The 20,284-nt window shown below is 39.4% G+C and overlaps 2 protein-coding genes across 7 annotated transcripts in view; both read left to right on the top strand.

Annotated features, from left to right (window-relative positions):
- Positions 1–2,168: 2,168 nt before the first annotated feature.
- On the top strand, positions 2,169–13,943 carry slc6a13 (solute carrier family 6 member 13). 2 transcript variants are annotated; one of them, XM_067502942.1, is made up of 15 exons: positions 2,169–2,417; positions 5,811–6,020; positions 6,560–6,694; positions 7,674–7,814; positions 8,160–8,241; positions 8,526–8,658; positions 8,808–8,942; positions 10,022–10,125; positions 10,354–10,478; positions 10,638–10,750; positions 10,892–11,029; positions 11,302–11,404; positions 11,679–11,779; positions 12,020–12,190; positions 12,540–13,943. In XM_067502942.1, the coding sequence occupies exons 1-15, from the start codon at positions 2,411–2,413 to the stop codon at positions 12,702–12,704; spliced, it is 1,863 nt and encodes a 620-aa protein (XP_067359043.1). In that variant the 5' UTR covers positions 2,169–2,410; the 3' UTR covers positions 12,705–13,943. The 2 variants fall into 2 exon arrangements, with proteins under 2 accessions (XP_067359043.1, XP_067359044.1); XM_067502943.1 differs by lacking the exon at positions 2,169–2,417 and adding an exon at positions 3,229–3,247.
- A 2,352-nt stretch (positions 13,944–16,295) lies between these two features.
- The window catches only part of mon2 (MON2 homolog, regulator of endosome-to-Golgi trafficking), a 31,542-nt gene continuing 27,553 nt past the window's right edge, over positions 16,296–20,284 (top strand). For 4 of the 5 annotated variants that reach the window (XM_067502938.1, XM_067502937.1, XM_067502939.1 and 1 more), the window contains exon 1: positions 16,297–16,809. In XM_067502938.1, coding sequence (XP_067359039.1) covers positions 16,702–16,809 — 108 coding nt within the window. In that variant the 5' untranslated portion in view covers positions 16,297–16,701. Of the gene's footprint in view, positions 16,810–20,284 lie in introns of all 5 variants that reach the window. The other variant, XM_067502941.1, reaches the window with a different exon arrangement.

The raw sequence follows: 20,284 nt of genomic DNA, 5'->3' as shown, positions 1-20,284 counted from the left end.
TTCCTGTTTGGTCACAGAGGTTATATGAGTTTAATCACATCAGATTTGTCTTCCCACTGTTGACACAGTGTGTAATCTTTATGTATGCACCTATTACCAACTTTAACCATCGTGGCCAGTTTTCTCCATTGGCCATCTGTCAAAGGACTATATTTTCCACCACAAAACAAAACATGATGCAAAAACAAGATGTTCTTTACATGTTGATATTTTCTTATTTATATATATCATCTCTTATTTCTCCTATGAGCAGTCATGTACGAAATTTGTTAGAATACTATGTGCTCAAAGAGGTCCCCTGTCAAAAGATCTGAGCAAATATTTGTACATGTTGATCAGTTAAGTTCGCAGAAGCCTAAAAATGGGGCAAAGAGTGGAGGTGTATTAGTCGGGTCAATACACATATCTTTGCAGTCATGCGTCAGTATCCAAATGGTGAATAACATAAAGTTTGATTTCAAAACAGGCAGTCCAATATGTGATCAAACTGTGATCAAATTGATTGAGCTTTCACAAAGTCTGACAGACTGCTCATGCAGAGAGACCAAATTCTTTTGCACATCTAATTTAACCAGAACATTTGAGTATGATCCGAAGAGACAGGAGGTGCCCCTCAGAGTAAACAGATTACAATCTGAGCAGTGACCTGTGGCTGTACAGTTAGGGAGCAGCGGGGAGCTGCAGATAAAATGTAGAAATACAGTCCATTAACGAGCAAACCCCAACCCCCGCCACATTGTTTTGTCTTATTTTGTTCTCCAAGGACATAAGTGGAAAAACGAGCTACATACAGTAATCATGTAGACCAGGTGCATTTTTTTAATCAGGCCTGAACAAATATTTTCCAATTGGTTTAACTGTTTAAGATCTAGTCATTGTGACATATTTATCCTCACAGAGTAGTTCAGCAAGTAGTATTTTGGAGAAAAAGAGTATTTGCTGACTAAAAGCACCGTTAAAGCAATCAAGGTATACAGCCAGGTGGTTAGCTTAGCATAGCATGACTGGAAACAGTGAGACACAGTAAGCCAGGTTTTGTCCAATCCATCTGCCAGCATCTTTAAAGTTCAACAACTTGTTATACTGTGAGAAACGATAAAGATAACATACAGTAATTACGACAAAAATATCAATTATTATGTTTAATAAAAGTAAAAATGCAATAATAAAAGTAAAATGCAGTGCTTGAGGGATTTTGACTTATCTAAGCCGGAAAATTGACCTGTTCTGCCGTAACATCGTACAGCAGGTTATGCTTTTTAACTAGCAACTATAAGTGCATCTTGTCAAATGGGATAAGATCTGCTAGGGATGAGATGGAACATAATATATTGCATGCTCCACACTTCCAAACTGCAGAGGAATTGAAATTTAACAAGCTACTATTAGTGAGAACATGTCACTAAAATGAAATGTTTAAAAGTTCCGTTGACTTTTGCTTTACGGTTATTTTCTGAAGTGAAAAGTCAAAACTGCCAGAAAACTGAGGTCAGGCAGACGGCTTTATTTTTATAGAAAGCTAATGTGTCTGTGCCTTGAATTATAATTTGATCTGAGGTGGGGGGTGGGCAGTTTACAAGAAAAAGACCTCACCGTGACAGATTTTTCAACAGGAAAGGCAGAATCACATCACTACCCCCATCCCCACCTCCATAAAGACCCATAAGACTGTGACCTTATTACAAATGCCTTGAACTGGGCAACTATGGACCCCTGCGGTGGGAAAATTTTCTGAATGGGCTACTGGGTCTGTGAGGAAGGAATCTGGTTGAGGGAATAAAGACTCTTTCCGGGGGCTGAATCAAGGATGTGTTTGGAGCAGAGGTTCATGAAGCAGGAGTGATGTTTTTAGTGATTATTTAATTAGTCAATGAGAAACGATTTCTGAAATATTAGAGATTATCTTTGCGAATCTTGCTCACAAATTATTTGAAGCTTACAGGGTTTGTGTATGCTTCTGTCTTTTACAAACCAACCTCCGTGATATTTGAGATCATAGCACATGCGAATACACAAGCGAACATGCCTGGGATACAACCTAAAAACTAGTCTGACCAGCCTGTCCCTCAGAATTCCTGATTGCTTTTTTGTGCAAAAAGGCCCTGGGAGAATGTGTGTGTCAAAAGGTTACGCAATCCGTCCGCCACGCTGAGACAGCACAGACCTCTAGTGTGCTTTGGGGACTGAGTGTGTGTGTGTTTGTGTGTGGGGAGAACGTTTGAATGAAGCTGGATGAAGGGGTGGTCTTCAGAAAGGGCCAAAGCAGAGGGAAAATCTCACTGCAGGGTTCACCAAAGTTTTGAGTTTCTTATATCTCCGCCTCTTCACTTATGTTATATAGTGAAACCTGAAACAGCAAAGGGCCTGCATTTAGTGCCCCACTCTCTTCTGAAAATCACTGTACAGCATCATGAAAGGTAAGTGCATTTATTTAGATATTCTTTCATTCACGGATGGATAATGTAGGAAGTTATTGTTGCCAAGTGCAAAGACTGGTTATAGGGGAATTAAAGATTTGTTTTATTTTTGTGCAGCACATTATTCCGTGCTGACAATAATGCTGTGACCAGAAAGCAGAGCTAATGTGCTGCTAATCTAAGCCAAGAGATTGACTCTTCAAGAGTATGTAGCTCATTGTATGAAGGTCATTCTGAGATTTTAGAACAAGTTCTCTCTCAGATAGAATGACTTCCACAGAGCACGTGGACAGTTTTACATTTTGGATTTTTTTATTGTTAATTAAATGCTCATCATGAGACATTACTTTTTGTTTCTCCAAATTACTAATATAAAATAAAATAACATTATTTTAGTTCATTAGCTTTTTTATAAATCCAGTTAAGAAGTCATAGAGGTAAAGATTCTTTCTTTTTGTATATTTAGAACTTGTGTAAATACTTTTATTTTGTATCAATTTGTCATTTTAGCGGGCAGCTGTACGTCTTTACTCTATAGAGATATATGTGATTTTGATGATCCTACGTTATGTAACTAATATAATTATATATTATCCTGCAATTATCCCAGTGTGGGCGCTTCATGGTACAGAGCCTTTATAACTCTGCCCTGCGTGCTTTCAGAAGACGAGCCCAGATTACCTCCTTTGTCTATGGATTTCACAAAACCAATATTTCTCATCCTCTTTTATTCTAGATAAGAGCCATTGAGTCTTTGGTTGTTTTACACTTTCACCTTAATATCAGGACTCTGCTTATCGCCGTCTGGGTCAGGGTCTGGTTGATTATTGGTAAAGTATATGTAAATGTATAATTTGTATCAAATGTAAAAAGACAGCAATAAAAAAAAAAAAAGGGGGGGGGGAGATTTTTTTTTTACTATCAAGACTACTACCTGTATGTTAAGGGGGTCACTTGTAATGATGAATCCATAGACACTTGATCTAAAATCAAGTCTAAATAATTTGAATGTCAGGAGGCTGAGTCATAAAGAAGAGCCAGACATTTCCATCACGAGTTAACAGAGACTATAACAAAGCTAAAGTTTGTGAACATCAGAACTACAATCAATAGGTTGGTGCCATAACATGACCTAGTTGTGAAGCGCCAATCTCTTGACAATACTGTGGGCTAGTAAACAGAAATTTTACAATTTGTGGCTAAGACATAACCAAAGAAACGGGTTTATCTTCAGTGGTTTACTTTCCCTAATGTCTAAACGATATATAAATTAACTCCAGGATAAGCCAACATGTCACTGAGGCTTCACCCTTAAAGTACAGACACGGGTACGGTATTAATTTTAAAGTCTACCTCTTATCGAGAAACCCAGTTTGCTTATTCCTTAGCAAACCATCACAATAACCAACATGCAGTAGAAAGCAGAGCACATCATGTCCAGTCAGCCATCCCATCTCTTATTCAGTGGATTATTTAGTAGATCAAATCTGTCATTCACTGTCAGTCGATCGACAGCTTTTTAGAAAGAGGTAAAGTTGGCACAGTTTCCCGGGACAAAGCTCCACTGTGCCTCAATTAGGTCATTCTCGCTCTTGGCATATTTAGTCACACTGTGCCTCTCTTACGTTCTATAAGCACATAGGAGTGAAAACCTTCTATTTCAGCTGGACGCTGTTGCTCTAAATACTGCTAAAATTTAGAGCAACACCTATTGAAAGTGAGGTATTCGGTTTGTGTCTCGGGCTCCCCAGCATCCACCGAAAAACTCTGAAAAAGTGAGGTAAACTGTGAACTGGCTGTAAGGCCAAGGAGGATTTTCCACTGCCAGCACTGAGGAGAGGGGCTTCTCTGCTTTTGTTGCACTAAGCCTTCATTCTCACCAAGTACCTTCTGAAAACAAGGGCTCTATTTTTACCTCAGGCCACAATTTGGCTCCAGTGCAGGAGATTTTGGCTCTTGAAGTGGATGCAACCTCTAACCCCATGCATAGAGCACACACAGAGTCACACTTGTGCTCCACCCCTGCCCTTTGCCAGTAGGAGCACATTCCTAAAGGTGGCCTCACACAAGGCTTCTAGCTAAATGGGATTTTTTTTTTTTTCAGCCCCTTGTTGTTTTCAGACCTGAACTGAAAAACAGACAGCTTCACTGGTCCTGTGAGACCGGGTCACACAGTGTTGACATGTATTCTTGGATTTGGACTGCACAAGTGACCGCAATGTGTCAGAGAGGAAAGGGGTGATAGAAGAGGTGGTGAGAGGCCTGTTAATGCAATGTGACAGGAGTAAGCAGTCAGTGAGCTCCACACACAGAATTTCTTTGAAGCAGCACTCGCCCCCCAAACAACAAACATCTAACATGGAACAGAACTTGGAACCATTACTGACCTTATCCAGCAAAGGAAGTACTGACATATATTATAGCTCGGTGATTTCTTCTTGAAGATTGCTAAGATCCTGAAACCTATTCTTTTCCTGCCCACACTATACTCAATGTCCTATAGACTGACAAAGATAGAATGTTTATATCCCAACCTAATCCGAACCATAAAGCTCCTCTGACATGACCTTCACTTCCAGCAGTTTCCCCATTTTTGTCAGCGAGATGAACAATAAACTTATCTGCCCTGCAGTTATCCAACGAGTTCCACCTTGCACAGTCCAATAGTGTATGTACAGAGGAACAGGAGGTCACAGATCACTGTGGGCACACATAAGGCCAAACATCCCACTTCTGAGAACGGATAATCTAGCAACTCTAACGCAAATAGGCTCCACGGCTACACACTCAGCTTGCAGCTACTAGCTTGTTGCGCTCCCCCACTACCACGTAGTACCAATAGCTGAACCTTGTAGCTCCAATAGACCTTTTTCACACTTCCGCATTTCTCAACCCAAAGCTGCCGAATTCATGTAGCTACCAACACTAGTACACTATGATCCATGTGACCCTATGTTCAGTGAGCAGGTTCTGCTTTGGGTGCATACATACAGTAGAGATTCAGGCTGCTGCATTACAAATTAGCTGGAAAAATGTTTTTGAATTACCCTATAATCCAACCCCCAAAGCGGTTTAGCAAATGGAAATGAAAAGAGTCACTAAAAAAAATGAACCACTGTCATGCAAATTATCTTCAGTTGCCTCCAAATATGATTTTTTTATTGACGAGTTGTAAAAAAAAAAAAAAAAAAAAAATGAGCAGAACAGTATTTTAGTATTATTTATTAACTGTCTAAATTTTGGATTTAGCTTTTTTTTTCATTAACTTCATTAACCAACTTCATACTATCGATCAGCTTTATACCACAGGCTATATTTAGTTATATTTATATAGTTTATTGTTTGTCATTTGCTCTTTTTCAAAATTTCTACCCTTTCCTATTGAATTCTTAGGGCACACAGAGGACTTGGAAAACACGTCCAAGGTGGAACCCTCCAATGGACACAGCAGGCCCCTGGACATTGTGCCCAGTACAGAGGAGAAGATGACAGAAAGGGGTCAGTGGGGCAGCAAGCTGGAGTTTGTTCTGTCGGTGGCTGGAGAAATTATAGGCCTGGGGAATGTGTGGCGTTTTCCCTACCTTTGTTATAAGAACGGAGGAGGTGAGTGCTGGGATTATTGCTTTCTTATCGTGTTGTCTGTTTGACACAAATGCGAGGGTTTCCACATTTAGTCATGTGTGCACAAGGTCAGGGTGTGGACACAAGCCTTTCGTTCAAACTTGTTTTAAGCTGTAGAAATATGTCCTCAACTTTTACACCAGCTTTCCTGACATGTAAAAACACTAATGCCTAAAAGAAAGAAGAAATAATCCCGTGAAGCAATAGCGTGGCACCCTAAGAAGGCTTCTAAGAATACATAATTTTTAAAAAAAGGGGGTTAATGTATGACCAATTCTATTGCTCAATAGTGGTCATGGTTCAGTAAAATTTTTTTTTTGAGTTTCCTTTTCATACTTGCAGCCAGTCATGCTTGCACAATGCCCGACACTCATAACTTCTAATAAAATAATTTTCCAGAAGCACTTCTTTGAGATGTATAGAGGTGTTCAAATTTGAAAAAGTGCACCACTGCTGTTCTACATTGCCTGAATGCACATCAAAAGCACCTGAGTGAACTGTTCCTTTAACCTGTGTAACAGGTGCCTTCTTTATCCCATACCTCATCTTCCTCTTTGCTTGTGGGATCCCGGTCTTCTTCCTGGAGACGGCTTTGGGTCAGTACACCAGTGAGGGAGGTATCACCTGCTGGAGGAAGATCTGCCCTTTATTTGAAGGTAATCTCCCCATTAATTTATGTTCCACAATGTTTAAACACTTTACAGCACTAAGAGAGGATTAAACTCATCCGCCTAGAAGTTTTAGTACCATGCACAATATCTGTTTATTTTGCACTTTTGTTCTATTCCTAATGCTTTCCTGTGTTTTGTAAAAGTGAATGTGTGTGGGATATAAAAGATCAGAGTATTCTGAAACAATAAGCTGCTTATGATACATGCAATGATTTATGAAGACAATGTAGTGACAACATCCAAATATGTCTGAGCAACAACAAACAACATTTCTGTACCTTTTGAGTTTTTGTGCATCTGGGTGCATAACATACAGATGTTAGAGAGTGATGCATGTAGGCCTGGTTGTAGGTGGCTGGAAAACAACCAGCCCAATATCACAGTTCTCTAAGTGTTTTAGGATTTAGCTGATTTTAATTAGGTCTCAGAGTGTAACTTATAAAATGGTACATAGTATAGTGTAGTCTAGAAGGATATTCAGACAGTAGAAACCTTTTTAGGATAATAACACTGCCACAAAATCTGTTTCTTTTTATTAATAAGTAGCATGCACAGCAACAGGTGATATTCTTACCTATCTGTGGAAACACAGGCTTGTTTGCCCTCACATGACATTGTAATTTGTTCTGGCTTTGATGTCATTTCCAACCAAGTCCCAGTCTTTGTTTGGGATGACGGACAGATACTTAAGCCAATGAAAGTATGTTTTGAGTATTTTGTGTGCCAGGATTCCCAGTTGGGGAGTTCAGGGAGTCCAGGATCTAAGTTTTGGCTCCATTTCTGGCACTGAGACTCCACGAACGCAGTAGTTTGGAAAAGTCTCAGGCTCATTTTACAAATAGCATACTCTGTTCATGTTCAGCCTGTGCTTTTAACGCAAACTGAATGCGTACTTACTGAAAATCCACGTTACTGACTGATCTGTACAAGTTCTTGCGCCTTACATCACTGCTTTTTGTTACAGGAGTGGGTTATGCCACCCAGGTGATTGTTGCTCTGCTGAACATCTACTACATTATTGTGTTAGCGTGGGCCATCTTCTACCTGTTCAACTCCTTCACCTGGGACCTGCCCTGGGCCTCCTGCAACAACACCTGGAACACAGGTAAAAGTGTCTGTATGTAAATATGGTTTCGGTCTGATGTGTACTGGCCTACGTTTTAAAAAGCTTATGGGAAAAAAGTGAAAGCACGAATGTGGTTAAAAGCTGAACAAGTTAATTATTTTATGTGACAACTGTGGACCGTTTAATGTGTGTGGTGTTTCTCTTTATCGTTTTATTAATTTATAGTTTAATTTTATCTTCACGAGGGGACTGTTCCCGCACCACTTCCCTTCTCCATCTCAGTGGTGCCGTTGTTTTAATTGCCTGTGTGTAACTTGGAAATCTCAGAGAAAGCTTGGATTTCTTCACAGGACTGAATGTCTTTTTGTCTGTTCTTCATTCAAGATTCCTGTATGGCATTTCAAAGGGGGAATAGCTCCATCAGTCACCATGAGAACGCCACCTCTCCTGTCATTGAGTTCTGGGAGTAAGTGCCATTTTGTTTGGCTGTGTCCTCAAATGACTGTATGTGCCAGTGAGTTCAGAAAATATTAATCTTAACCATTAATTCTGTAGTCTATGTTAAGTGATGCTGTTTTTTTTTGCCACTTTTAAAAATGTATGGTAGTTAGATTCTGTTGCATACAGTTTTTTATTTTGCTTTTTAGAACATGGATAAAAGCTGTATAGAAAAACTGTGGACCTAGATACACTGAATATTGTATCATTGGATAAGAAATTTCCAATGTTTGTCGTGTGTGCGTGGTGCAGGCGCAGAGTATTGCGAATTTCCTCAGGGATTGATCACATTGGTTCTCTGAACTGGGACCTGGTTATTTGTCTGGCCATTGCCTGGGTCGTCTGCTACTTCTGCATCTGGAAGGGAGTCAAATCAACTGGCAAGGTGAAACCTTTCCTCCATTCATAAAAGACAAGTACGCAATGACGGAATGAAAATCTTTTATGCAGTGTTTTTGAGGGGTGAGTGATACAAGAACACAGAGCATCAACTTCGCACACTGATGATGACAAAGTGCTGCTGTTTCCCTGCAGGTTGTTTACTTCACAGCTACTTTTCCTTACGCAATGTTACTGATCCTGCTGATCAGAGGGGTCACCCTGCCAGGAGCCTCCAGGGGAATTCACTTCTACCTCTACCCTGACCTGGGACGACTGTCTGACCCACAGGTATGTTGGAAATGCACCTTCTCTGAGTTACACAAGTTTCGACTCACAGACATGAGGATACAAGTGAGAAACTCACAACCTCCTGTCTTCTAGCAATTACTGTAATTGCGCATTGCTTTGATGTTTTAATATAAGTTGAAGTGCTTTAGGATGAATAGCCCTGCAGATACACTACACACAACAGCGTTTTCATACTTAAGATGTGTTTTTAGCACATTTTTAGGAACTTGTAAATAAAGTTAGCAAAGGTGCTTCAGGTCATGTCACAACGTACTCATGCTCCCAGGCTCACTAAAGCCTAACTTAAATAATTTCAGTACATAGTTTGTTCATAGCCTGTTCTGGCCATAATCTATTTTTGGTTATTTAAAAAGTGGACATGCATCCTGCCCCCAGTGTCAAACACGTTGTGTATAACCATTATTCCATTTTTTTGAATTTCTATTTCTTCGTAACTTGTAGTTAGATGCCAATCATGGGTGCTGGGGAAGATAACAAGCTAGCTAGGGCCCACAAGGATGGATGCCTTGGAAATATTTGCTTTTGTTTTATGTCCAAAGCTTGTGTTGTAGATTGGCCCCTCAATCAATCAAATCTGCTGCCAGCTAACTAAAACCTGCCCCAAGTAGTCTGGGAGCACTCTACCAAGATTTCAAGAATAAAGAAAAACTTCATTTAAATTTTTGAAGTGTGAGTGAGTGTTCAAAGGCAGAGCAGGGGAAAAGTGCTGCTCTTTATGCTCTGGACAGATGAAGATGGATAATTAGGGTTTGCTTGGTGGGATATCACGATGGTGGGGTTGGTGCATTTGGGGTTAGATTATGTTTGGACAAAAAGTGAGGTGATGTGAGTGGAGGTTACTCTTTCAATAAAACGGTAGATGTGAGGCTGTGTCAAAATGCTGCTCGGTAGTAGACATCAATAAAAAATATATTTTTCTGAGTCTTGTTGCTTATCTGGTGGAGTCAGTCAACATTTTAAGCAAGAAGAATTTGGTGTTAAGTCATATAACATTGATTATCAAGATTCTTCAATTTGTCTGTACAAGTTTGAAGTCTTTGTTTCTATTCTGTCCTAAGGTATGGATGGATGCTGGGACTCAGATCTTCTTCTCCTATGCCATCTGCCTGGGCTGCCTCACGGCCCTTGGAAGCTACAACAAATATAACAACAACTGTTACAGGTAAAGACTGAGATGTGAAACGATTGGTTGGTTTTATGATTAACTGTACCACACTTTCTACTCATCTGTCTATTCTGTCGTACTGTAAATGTCGGACATGATTATCCTGCTAGTTATTTACTACCAGAATCTCTAAGCCAGACAGTGTTGAGTACCATTCTTTATAATAATCATCTAATGCATTTCCAATTTATTATACCCCCCCCCCCCTTCCCCCCCTCTGTCCAGGGATTGCCTGGCTCTGTGTTTTCTGAACAGTGGTACCAGTTTTGTTGCAGGCTTCGCCATCTTCTCCATCCTTGGCTTTATGTCCTTCGAGCAGAATGTGCCCATCTCAGAAGTGGCTGAATCTGGTTGGTGGTACTTTTACTTTATGGGAATAAGTCACCGCACTCACACTGCTAGGTGGATTGTCCTCTAATACTTACTATTCGCACTGCTATACTTTGACTGTAATGACCCGTGATTGCAATTTTAATGAGAAGAGGTCATTTAAACTCTGTCCAATCCAGGTCCGGGTTTGGCCTTCATAGCCTATCCTCGCGCTGTGTCCATGATGCCTTTTTCCCCTCTGTGGGCCTGCTTCTTCTTCGTTATGATTGTCTTCCTGGGACTGGACAGTCAAGTGAGAACCACATGCATAATAAAACTATACAAGAGCACGCGCTAATGACATAAGGGAGAGAACGGGCACAAATGTGCTCCGTTTGTTTTTTGAATAGGTCACAATTCAGAGTCGTATTTCTGTTATTTCTTGCCTGATCAGTTTGTGTGTGTGGAGAGCCTGGTGACAGCTATGGTGGACATGTATCCTTCCACCTTTCGACGTAAGAACCGCAGGGAGCTCTTCATTTTGGCTGTGGCCGTGGTTTCCTTTCTCTTAGGGCTCATCATGTTGACAGAGGTGAGTGATGTCACTTTTCACTTGACTATAGTACATCCACTCGTAAACATATGCTGACTTAAATTAAACAGCTAAACAAGTGTAGAGGATAATAAGGGTTAAACTCTATCCACATAAACTGGATTCTTCATACCGAGCCAACTGTTCTGCTCTGTGTTATCTCTCAGAACGGTCTTCAAATACAAAATAATTCAGTAGCTTTGTATTATGCTGCTTTTCTCCAGGTTTTCTGTTATACATGGGGTTATATAAACCTGTGTGTGTCCCCACAGGGAGGAATGTATGTCTTTCAGCTCTTCGACTACTATGCAGCCAGTGGGATGTGCCTACTTTTCGTGTCCATTTTTGAGACTGTTTGCATTGCTTGGATTTATGGTGAGTGTGTTAGCCAGACTATTCAGGATCGCACGAATGAGGTATTTTAAATGCAAAGGCTTTGTTCTCACTGGGCACGATTCTTTCTCATCCATGGCTCATTTAGCCAGTCCATAAAAATGAAAGGCTCTTTTTGTTATGTGCCCCTGAAATCGGCAATGAAGGAGCCTAATTTAGAAACAAACCAGTGATTTAAGGAGTATTGATGTGATTAATCTCGACACAGGACATTGTTACATGTCGATGCTTTAACCTCATCTCTCCTTGATTACAGGTGCTGACCGTTTCTATGACAACATAGAAGACATGATTGGCTATCGCCCCGGTGCTGTCATTAAATACTGCTGGCTTTTCTTCACCCCTGCAACATGTTTTGTGTGTTTCACGTTCCTTCTCATTTTTGCACAAGTTTCTTAAAAGACATAAGAGCAGCCCCTGGTGTCCATCGTTTGAAATTACATTTCAATTTGCAAATGACCTTTCAGGACCATTATCCTTACACAGTATTAAAAATCAGTATTAAAAATCCTAATATGTGTGTATATATAATTAACATTCTTTGAGACTAAACCATTTACCAAGACTTATTTTTTTTATCATTGTCTCTGTCTTCAGGGAACATTCGCCTTTGCCTTGATTAAGTACTCGCCTCTGAAGTACAACAATGAATATGTATATCCATGGTGGGGCAATGGGATAGGTTGGATTCTAGCACTTTCCTCCATGCTGTGTATCCCTGTCTGGGTGGCAGTGAAACTATACTACACCCCTGGAACCATGAAAGAGGTATGTTGTACCTTTTTAGGTGTGAATAAAACACTAGCACTGCTTTCACTGAGCTCTGCGGTTCCTCACAGCTTTTTTTCAAAAGCATTTTGGTATCTTTCTACTGATTTGTTTTGGTTTCAAATTGGTTCCAGCTTCACTCTCTTCAACCTTGTTGATAAACCCCTTTTTACACTTTCCTCTGAGCATAAACTGCCAGAGAGATAAAACTATTTTAATCTTAAATTATTTTGATAATTGAGCCTTTTGGCTGAAAGATTTGTGGCTTGTCATTCACAATTGCTAACACTGAATTCTTAATACATAAGATGTTTTCCACCATTTGATCTGTCTTTTGTTCGCCTCACAGCGCCTCGCCATCCTGACCACTCCTTCCCCTGAGTTACCGAAGACCAAGCAGGAACAGGAGAAGCTGCTGGCCATCTTCGCAGCAGATGGAGAAAGCCTCAATCAGAAATCACCTCCCAATAAGGCTGGCTACTTCCCTGTTGATGAAAAAGAGTCTCATTGCTAGAGACCTGAGGGTTGGAATCAGAGCCTTGTAGGGGTCAAAGGTCTCTCCTCAGCTTTGACACTCTGTCTGGCCTCATCCCGTCTCTCTCTCTGTCTCTCTCTCTCTCTCTCTCTCTCTCTCTCTCTCTCTCTCTGCAATACCTCACCAGACAAAGTGGCGAACCACGCACAGATGCAGACTGTATGAATGATCTGACCTGTAACTGCCGGCATGCTGCTGGAGTTTCCTCCTTTGTACGCTGCCTTCAGCATACAGTATGGTGGCATAAGTATTGTTAAAGATTTACATTATTTTTGGGAGATTGACATCTCATTTGCTCGTTGCAAAATCGCTTGTACATCTAAAAAAAAAAAAACAAGAAAGAAATTGCCATTGTTGTTACACAGTGGCTAAGAATTCACATATGATTGTGTCGCTTTCTGAGGAAGCATTTTATCTCTTACGGACATCTCTAATGTTCAACTAGTCGGACATGACGTTTGAGTTACTTCACTGGTTCTAACAGCTGTCTGCAGCGGTGAGGTGTCACAAGGGCACAGATCATAAGCGTTCACTCGGAAGAAAAAAATCTATATCTGTTTAAATGCTCTTCCATAATGTAAACAGAGTACAACTATATTGTGTATCCAACACTTGACTGCTCTGTATTTACTATAAAGTAGAATTTCCATCCCAGCTCAGGATGTAAAACTGTTTCATTAAAGAAATCAAAAAAGAAAAAGCATACTAATACCCAACACTTGTGAATGCAAGAAGTGGATCTTAAATTTACATATAGCAAAACTGACCATAATTAAAACTCAACTAAGCTTTGTTTGATTCAATGTGTTTTTTTTTTATATATGTTACAGAGGTTGGCATAAATGCAATGGTGTTAAACATGCTTTTTTTTTTGGTCAATTTTCTGATGGACATGATTTAGTTTTTGTTGATGTTGCCTTATCTCTAATACAATGAATTACATCAAATTTAACTCTAAAGTGCCTCAAGGGGATTGTGCCACTTAAATGATAACAGGAAAGGCTGTAATGGTTGGAAGGTCTCATTCCAAACTAATTTTTTTTTTTTTGCTCTCTCATTACAAGGAAGCTCAGCCTGTGTTTGTTTGATTTTTTTTTAAGTTGTAATATTGGAGTGAATAATAATTGAATACTGATCGAAAACACTTTCACATATGTAACTTTTATATGCTAAAATTATTTTTATAACTGAATAAAACATTGTACAGTTCTAATGAAATATGTTTATATTTTGTGGGCATTATACGATTCATTATTTTGTACACAAATGGTCATTTATATCAATGTGAATTCATGCGTTTGTTGCATCCATTTTGATGGTTTTAAAGAAATGTTCTGCATTTCAGGAATACCATCTTCATTTAGAATTATGTCATATTCTCAATTTAGCATGCTTTATTTCTATTTAATACCTCATTTACTATGTAATCTTAGGAATTCATAAATGTTATGGTGAATGTAAGACAATTTGCTGTCTTGTTTTTTATTCATAATCTTGCATTTAAAATTTTACACCACAAAGGCAAATTTACCATCCATCCAATTTACCACACATCTTTCGTCTTCTGAGAAGTTGTGGGACAAATTAGTAATATTTCATAGTTTGTAGGGCTTTGGAATCTCAATTGTCCTAAAAGCTCAAATGTTTGACCATACAGTAAATATCAGGAAATATCAAACATAAAACGTTTCATAAGCCCATAAAATGTGATTGTGGAACACACATAAACTTAAAATTATGCATTTGTCTTTTTAATTTCATTTTCAAATTCAATTCAATTCAACTTTATTTATATAGCGCCAATTCACAACAAAGTCATCTCAGGGCACTTTACAGAATAAATGTACACTATAGAATGCATACGTTTTTATTTCCTTTTGTACATAAAAATCTACAGGCTGTGTGCGGATTCACTTTGACGTGTCCACTTAAAAGTAGTGTGCAACTATGGGTGTGGTTTCATTTGAGTATGACTTAACTACACACACCAAATCTGACTGGCATGTACAAAAAAATATTGTCAGCGACCCTGGGAAAGTATCAGCCTCCTACAACAAATCTGCTATAATACTTTTATTCAAGTACTGACTTTCACCAGCAATACTACAAATTGTGTGGAGTGTTTCATTTTATTGTTCTGACAAGATCCAGATGGTAATTCTGATCCTGGTTGGAGTGCTGCCTGATCTTTTTGAGCACCTAACAATTTGCAGTCAAAACTTTTCCAAGACAAAGCATTCAAAACATTAAAGTCAATGCATATGTGTTTACTTTAAATGTAAAGGTAATGCTGGGGTTTAAAACCTTACACCTACTCACAGGCTAATCAAAAATGTTGCAACATTTCACTGTACTTAATTTAAGGAAGTTAACTAATCTGAAAATAACTTCACTTTACCTCTCACGCGTGAATTGCTTTGCTACTGTCTTGTTGCTACTTTCAGTCCTGTGTGTTGTTTTTTCACTTTCATCAATTCAAAACAATTTAGGATGTGAAACTGTGTACTCCAGTTCCCCAAGGATAGGAGCTGTTTCTTCAGTAAGACAACACTCCAGCAGTCTAAAGAACAAAAGGCAGTGGGTGGAAAGCTCATCACGATGAGAAAAGGTCCTACTAGTTGAATGCTGCTGAGCTAACGAATTGTTTCCTTTTTTTTCTTCCTTTTTTAAAAAAACAAAACTGATCAACAAAGTGATGAACCTATTTGTTCATGAAAACTGCAGCAAAAAAACAAGACATCTGAGCAAGGCTTTTTTTAAATTATGACATAGTAGAGATTTTTCTCCACAGTTAGTACGGGGGCTCCTTCTGGTTGCCACTGTGCAGCCTCAGGAAATGGGTGCTCCTTTTAGAACATCTGCAGAAATTATTTTTATGTCTCACAGACGGTACCTGCAATGAATACTAACATATTTTAATGTATCTCATCCTGTAAGTCTACCATGCTCTTCTACCTACGTGATCAGGTCTGAATTATGAAATGCATAATTAGCTTGTGCTAATTAATTAATTAATTAATTATGCTTGTACCCCCTTAAATTGAAATTTCAAAACAGAATGTAAACTTATTTATTGTCAGAAGTAACTAAAATGGTCAAGGAGTGTCAAATATTGTGAAATAGTGAAATATTGAAAATAAAATTAGTGCAAACTAAAATTATATTGATTTAAAACAATCATTGTCTTGTTTTAAATGTGTTTGTTTGTTTTTTGTTTTAAACAAGAGGGTTCCCTATTAGCATTATATTATTAATTACTTAGAAATTACATTCTAAAATTATAATTTTGAAGGACTGAAAGAAAGAAATCATGTGGTCTGGAGCACCTGGGTGTTTCACTAAGGTACCTTATTTACATTATCTATATAAGCAACAATACAATAAAATACAAATCAAAAAACTATTGTGTAGAAAAACGCCTCGGACGCGTATAGACAGTGCGTGTAGACGTGTATCCGTGCAAAAATACCCATACGTGGATTGTCACCATTCGCTGTCCCTGGTTGTCCAGCAGGGTTCGCTGTAGTCCCTGGGTTGAGACACTGTTTACGGAAGTCCGAATGACGTGTCACTGTCCACCAAAGCATTGTGGGAAGGAAAGTGGAGCTGACGGTCGTTCATGGGCTACTGCTCGATTTGGCAAATATAATCGACTAATGAGCGGCTTCAAGAAACAACAACAACAAAAAAAATTTAGAAGAAATCATGTTAGTTACCGGAGCTAATGTCAACTGGAGGTGAAGAAGGCGAACATATGCCGGTGCCGTCGCTGCCTTCCTGCGCACAGGCGCTCGTAGCACAGAAGCGGGATACTGTGTCAATGGACCGCGGCGGTTGTATTTTCTTTTCCAAGGGAGGCGAATAAAGTAGCAGCGGATTACATTCACGCTGTGGATGGGTGGGGAGCGACTGTGCTTCTGGATTCTTTCCCGTTCAAAGTTTTTTCTTGAGTTATCTGTCGAAGGCGCCGTCAAAGATGTCGACCAGCAGTCCCGAAGCGGTGAAGAAATTGCTAGAGAACATGCAGACGGACCTGCGGTCTCTGTCCATGGAGTGCAAGAAGAAATTTCCCCCCGTCAAAGAGGTTAGCCGGCTAGTTAGCCTCACAAGAGTCGCCACTGTGGCGTTCACGCGCGTGCCTCGTTTATAAATCTGACGTTAAGCCATAACGCCATTAGTTTATGTATTTGTTTGAACTCATTTCTCTGTCGATCATGGGGCCTGTGCTCTGTTTTGGGAGTTGTCCATATAATGTACTGCTAAATTAAAAGTTTGGTCAGATGCCGGGCCTTCATATCTGCCAGGCGTTCACTTAAAAGAATATCCAGATGTTTCAGAGCCGGTGTAACACTGTTTAGTTATTATAGTTCACCTGAAGCAACCACTTGTTGTATTGTGTATGATGCTTGTTGTTTGTCAGTGGCATTATTAGTACTGTGTGTAGTATGATCACTAGAATCCACAGTGGAATTCCTGTTTTTGCTAATATCACTGCTTTTGCTTGTGACCCCGTGACCGTAGCTACATGGTTTGGTTGGCATCAGGTTATTGGAGGCATATTTAATGGACGTACCAATTAGCAGTGTCACTCTGTTGTACATCCCAGTGAATTGACACAAAAAAAACCCTTTAGTTTCTACATACACATGTTGTCTGTCGATGTTAACCCAGAGGTGACCGTGTAAAATATAAATTTTTTTTAATTGGCGTCTTCCAGCCCCTTAAAACAATAATATGGTTCTTTTTCCAGGTTGGGTGCTACACAGTGTTGTCACACTTGTTCACGTTTGTTCGTTATTTCTGTTGTCATGCTGCTTATTGTCCTTAGCATTGTCTGGGACCTATTCGGGATGACAATGATATTTACACTAATCATGTCATTATTTTACAATGCTCCGTGCATCTCACACTAATTTCTGTATAACCCGTTTTGTTTCCAGTTGTTAAGGTTCTCTCGGCTTGGATAGATAGTCAGACTAAATCAGATCATTTATTATTTGTATAGCACTGCTTGTACATGATGGTAACTTAAGGTGTATCATATCAGCGTAGTTGGAAGCTAAATGATTAGCATTATAAAATACTATCAAATTGAAAAATAACATTACCTGATGTCAATTTGCCTCACTGGGCTTTAGCAGTGTCACCATGACGACAGCCTCTTGGTGAAAAAAAGCCAAATACATGGACAAACAGACAAAAGCTATGCTACGCTTTGCTAAATAATGACAGTCATGTGACTCCACTGTTACAATAAGTAATTACTAATGTGTGTACAGAGTATAGTTTGTACCAAAAACAAAAGTCAAGCAATCATAAGTAAACCTGGGAAAACAAGCCCATTAAGATTTTATTCTAATGTTAGAACGATTGGCAATTTAAAAATGTCTTTCTTTCTTTCTTTTTGGTCTACACGTTTTAAAATGTTGTTACCGGGTATGTCTGTCTGCTCTACATCAGAGTGTCTACATTCGTAAGTTGTATACACGATAAGCTCTGGCATATGTATCTTAGTATGACTTATGCTAACTGCTTGCACTTGCTGACTGGATTTGTTGTGTGTAGCGATGTTGTTGACACAAATGATGACATCATGGCTAAGTTTGAAAACAGAACAGTACGAGGAGGTTCGATGCCAGCCGGAGCCTTTTACACTGTGTATTGCTGGATTCGCACATAGAGATGAACATTCAACCCAGCTTTAATGGCTTTACTTTGCCCTAAACAACATAGTCATTTTTATTACATGCTCTGCTTTTAGTACTTCACAGGAGAGATCAGAGTTCATTAGCCTCTGTAATGTAATATATGTCAATTTGAACTTTTATGTAGGGTGATATGATAGACACATAATTATGAGGCTGGTGACATCTCTTGATACTACATTTACCTATTTTCATAATTCCCCCACAGATTCCAGATATAATCAGGTATTTGCTTGTATACATAATAGTTGTTGCACAGTGGAAAAGCTCCATCCACAGTGATGTGTGACTTTTTTGGCCATGGAAATATTTGTCAGCCAACTCAGCGGGGCGATACATATCAGGCTACAACGGATTAGTTTGTTTTCCCTCAGGCCTCGCCTTGGATAAAGACAACATTAAGGTTAGAAACAAATACTTTTGCAGGCCCCTTCATCTCGGTTGTTTTTTTCCTTTCACTGCAGACTGCTTCAATGCTTTTACTTGAGTGCCTAACGCTTCAAAATGAAGTGTGCTAAGTGTAGCAGTCACACAGCACCACAAAAAGCAGACAGGTGGTCTCACACCTTGGACATCTTGCTGGCAGTTGCCTACGAAGCATCTCTTTCAAATATTGAATTATCATCCCCCACGATTCATGGTCTTTACCAACATCTTTCCCTCAGGGATCCCAGGAGTGTGGGGAGCCACTTTGATGTTCCCCACAACATGACTTCCCTCACGCTCCTGTTGATGGTGTTGTGATTGCAACACCCTTTTCCAATTTCAGCTGTCATGGTTACATTTGCTGGGATGTTATTGTGCAACAAAGAAGCTGAGTTGTTTAATTTTAAATTATTTATATGGATGTTGCAGCAGACCGATGTGGTCCTCATTTTCTTCATTCTTATGTAGTGATTCTTTTCTTTCTAAAGGAAGATAGCATTTTTCTTTGTCTGACCATCATTTAGCATAAGGGTTTTAGTTTTAAATAACTTAGGTGCTCAGGTATATTTTAGTGAATAATGTTTTTAGTAAATGAAACTTACTACCCAACCATTGCAACTACCCTTGTTGCAAAAGAAGAGTGAGAAATCCCTGCGCTCATTTTCCAGTCAGTATTCATTCCAATTCTTCGCCCATTTCCTAATTCATCTCCCACATTGACACTGTACAGCCAGTAGAGTTTCTGTGGGCTAAGAAGGGCCAAGGAGAGTTGTATTGATAACCACACATGGATGAATGAAAATGACAACTTTTTTTTTTTTTTTGCATCATAGCTTCATTGAGTATCAGTCAGTAAAATCACCAGGGAATTGCTGTTTGCTGTGCCGTGATTGCTTTGGTCTACGTGAAAAGACACTTCGGGCATGCAGTCCTCAACTCTCTATGTGCGTGAGTCAGGTCCTGTCAGCTGTATGCAGCTCACAGTGAGATTTGTCTGCTTGTCTTCAGGAAACCTTGCAGAATTAATGAAAGCATTATGGGCAGCCTTTTTATCATTCATTTGATAGAAAGGTCATGTAGGCTGCACAGAGACAAAATAACAAGCAACAATAAGTGAGGATTTGATGAACTGTCGCTATTGCACTGCAGCTCAGACTGAATAATCCTTTCTCATTATATGCTAACTCAGTTCCAGAAAACTGCTGAGTTTAGAGAGTTTCAGAGTGTGTTTCTAAAGAAGCCGATTTGTGATGAGCTTCACTAATGTTGCTTTTGAAAGAAATGAGCTGGAACTCGTGCTGTGAGTTAGTTCTGTTTTAGAGAATCTCCTTGCACAAAGTCCGTAAAGAAGAACTGAAAGCACTGAGCACTTCCTGACATAGTCTGGCATCGGCTTGTTCAGCAAAGCCTAGTGTTGTTGTTTACTAT

Source organism: Channa argus, chromosome 4 (genome assembly GCF_033026475.1).
Source record: "Channa argus isolate prfri chromosome 4, Channa argus male v1.0, whole genome shotgun sequence".
NCBI lineage: Eukaryota > Metazoa > Chordata > Actinopteri > Anabantiformes > Channidae > Channa > Channa argus.
Note: the sequence above shows the minus strand (reverse complement) of the source record. Positions and strands in the feature narration are given on the sequence as shown.

Excerpts from the sequence above, each read along its gene's own strand:
- slc6a13 (XM_067502942.1), top strand. Across the intron at positions 8,943-10,021 it reads GACGACTGTCTGACCCACAG|GTATGGATGGATGCTGGGAC; the intron begins GTATGTTGGAAA and ends TTCTGTCCTAAG. Across the intron at positions 10,751-10,891 it reads TCCTGGGACTGGACAGTCAA|TTTGTGTGTGTGGAGAGCCT; the intron begins GTGAGAACCACA and ends TTGCCTGATCAG.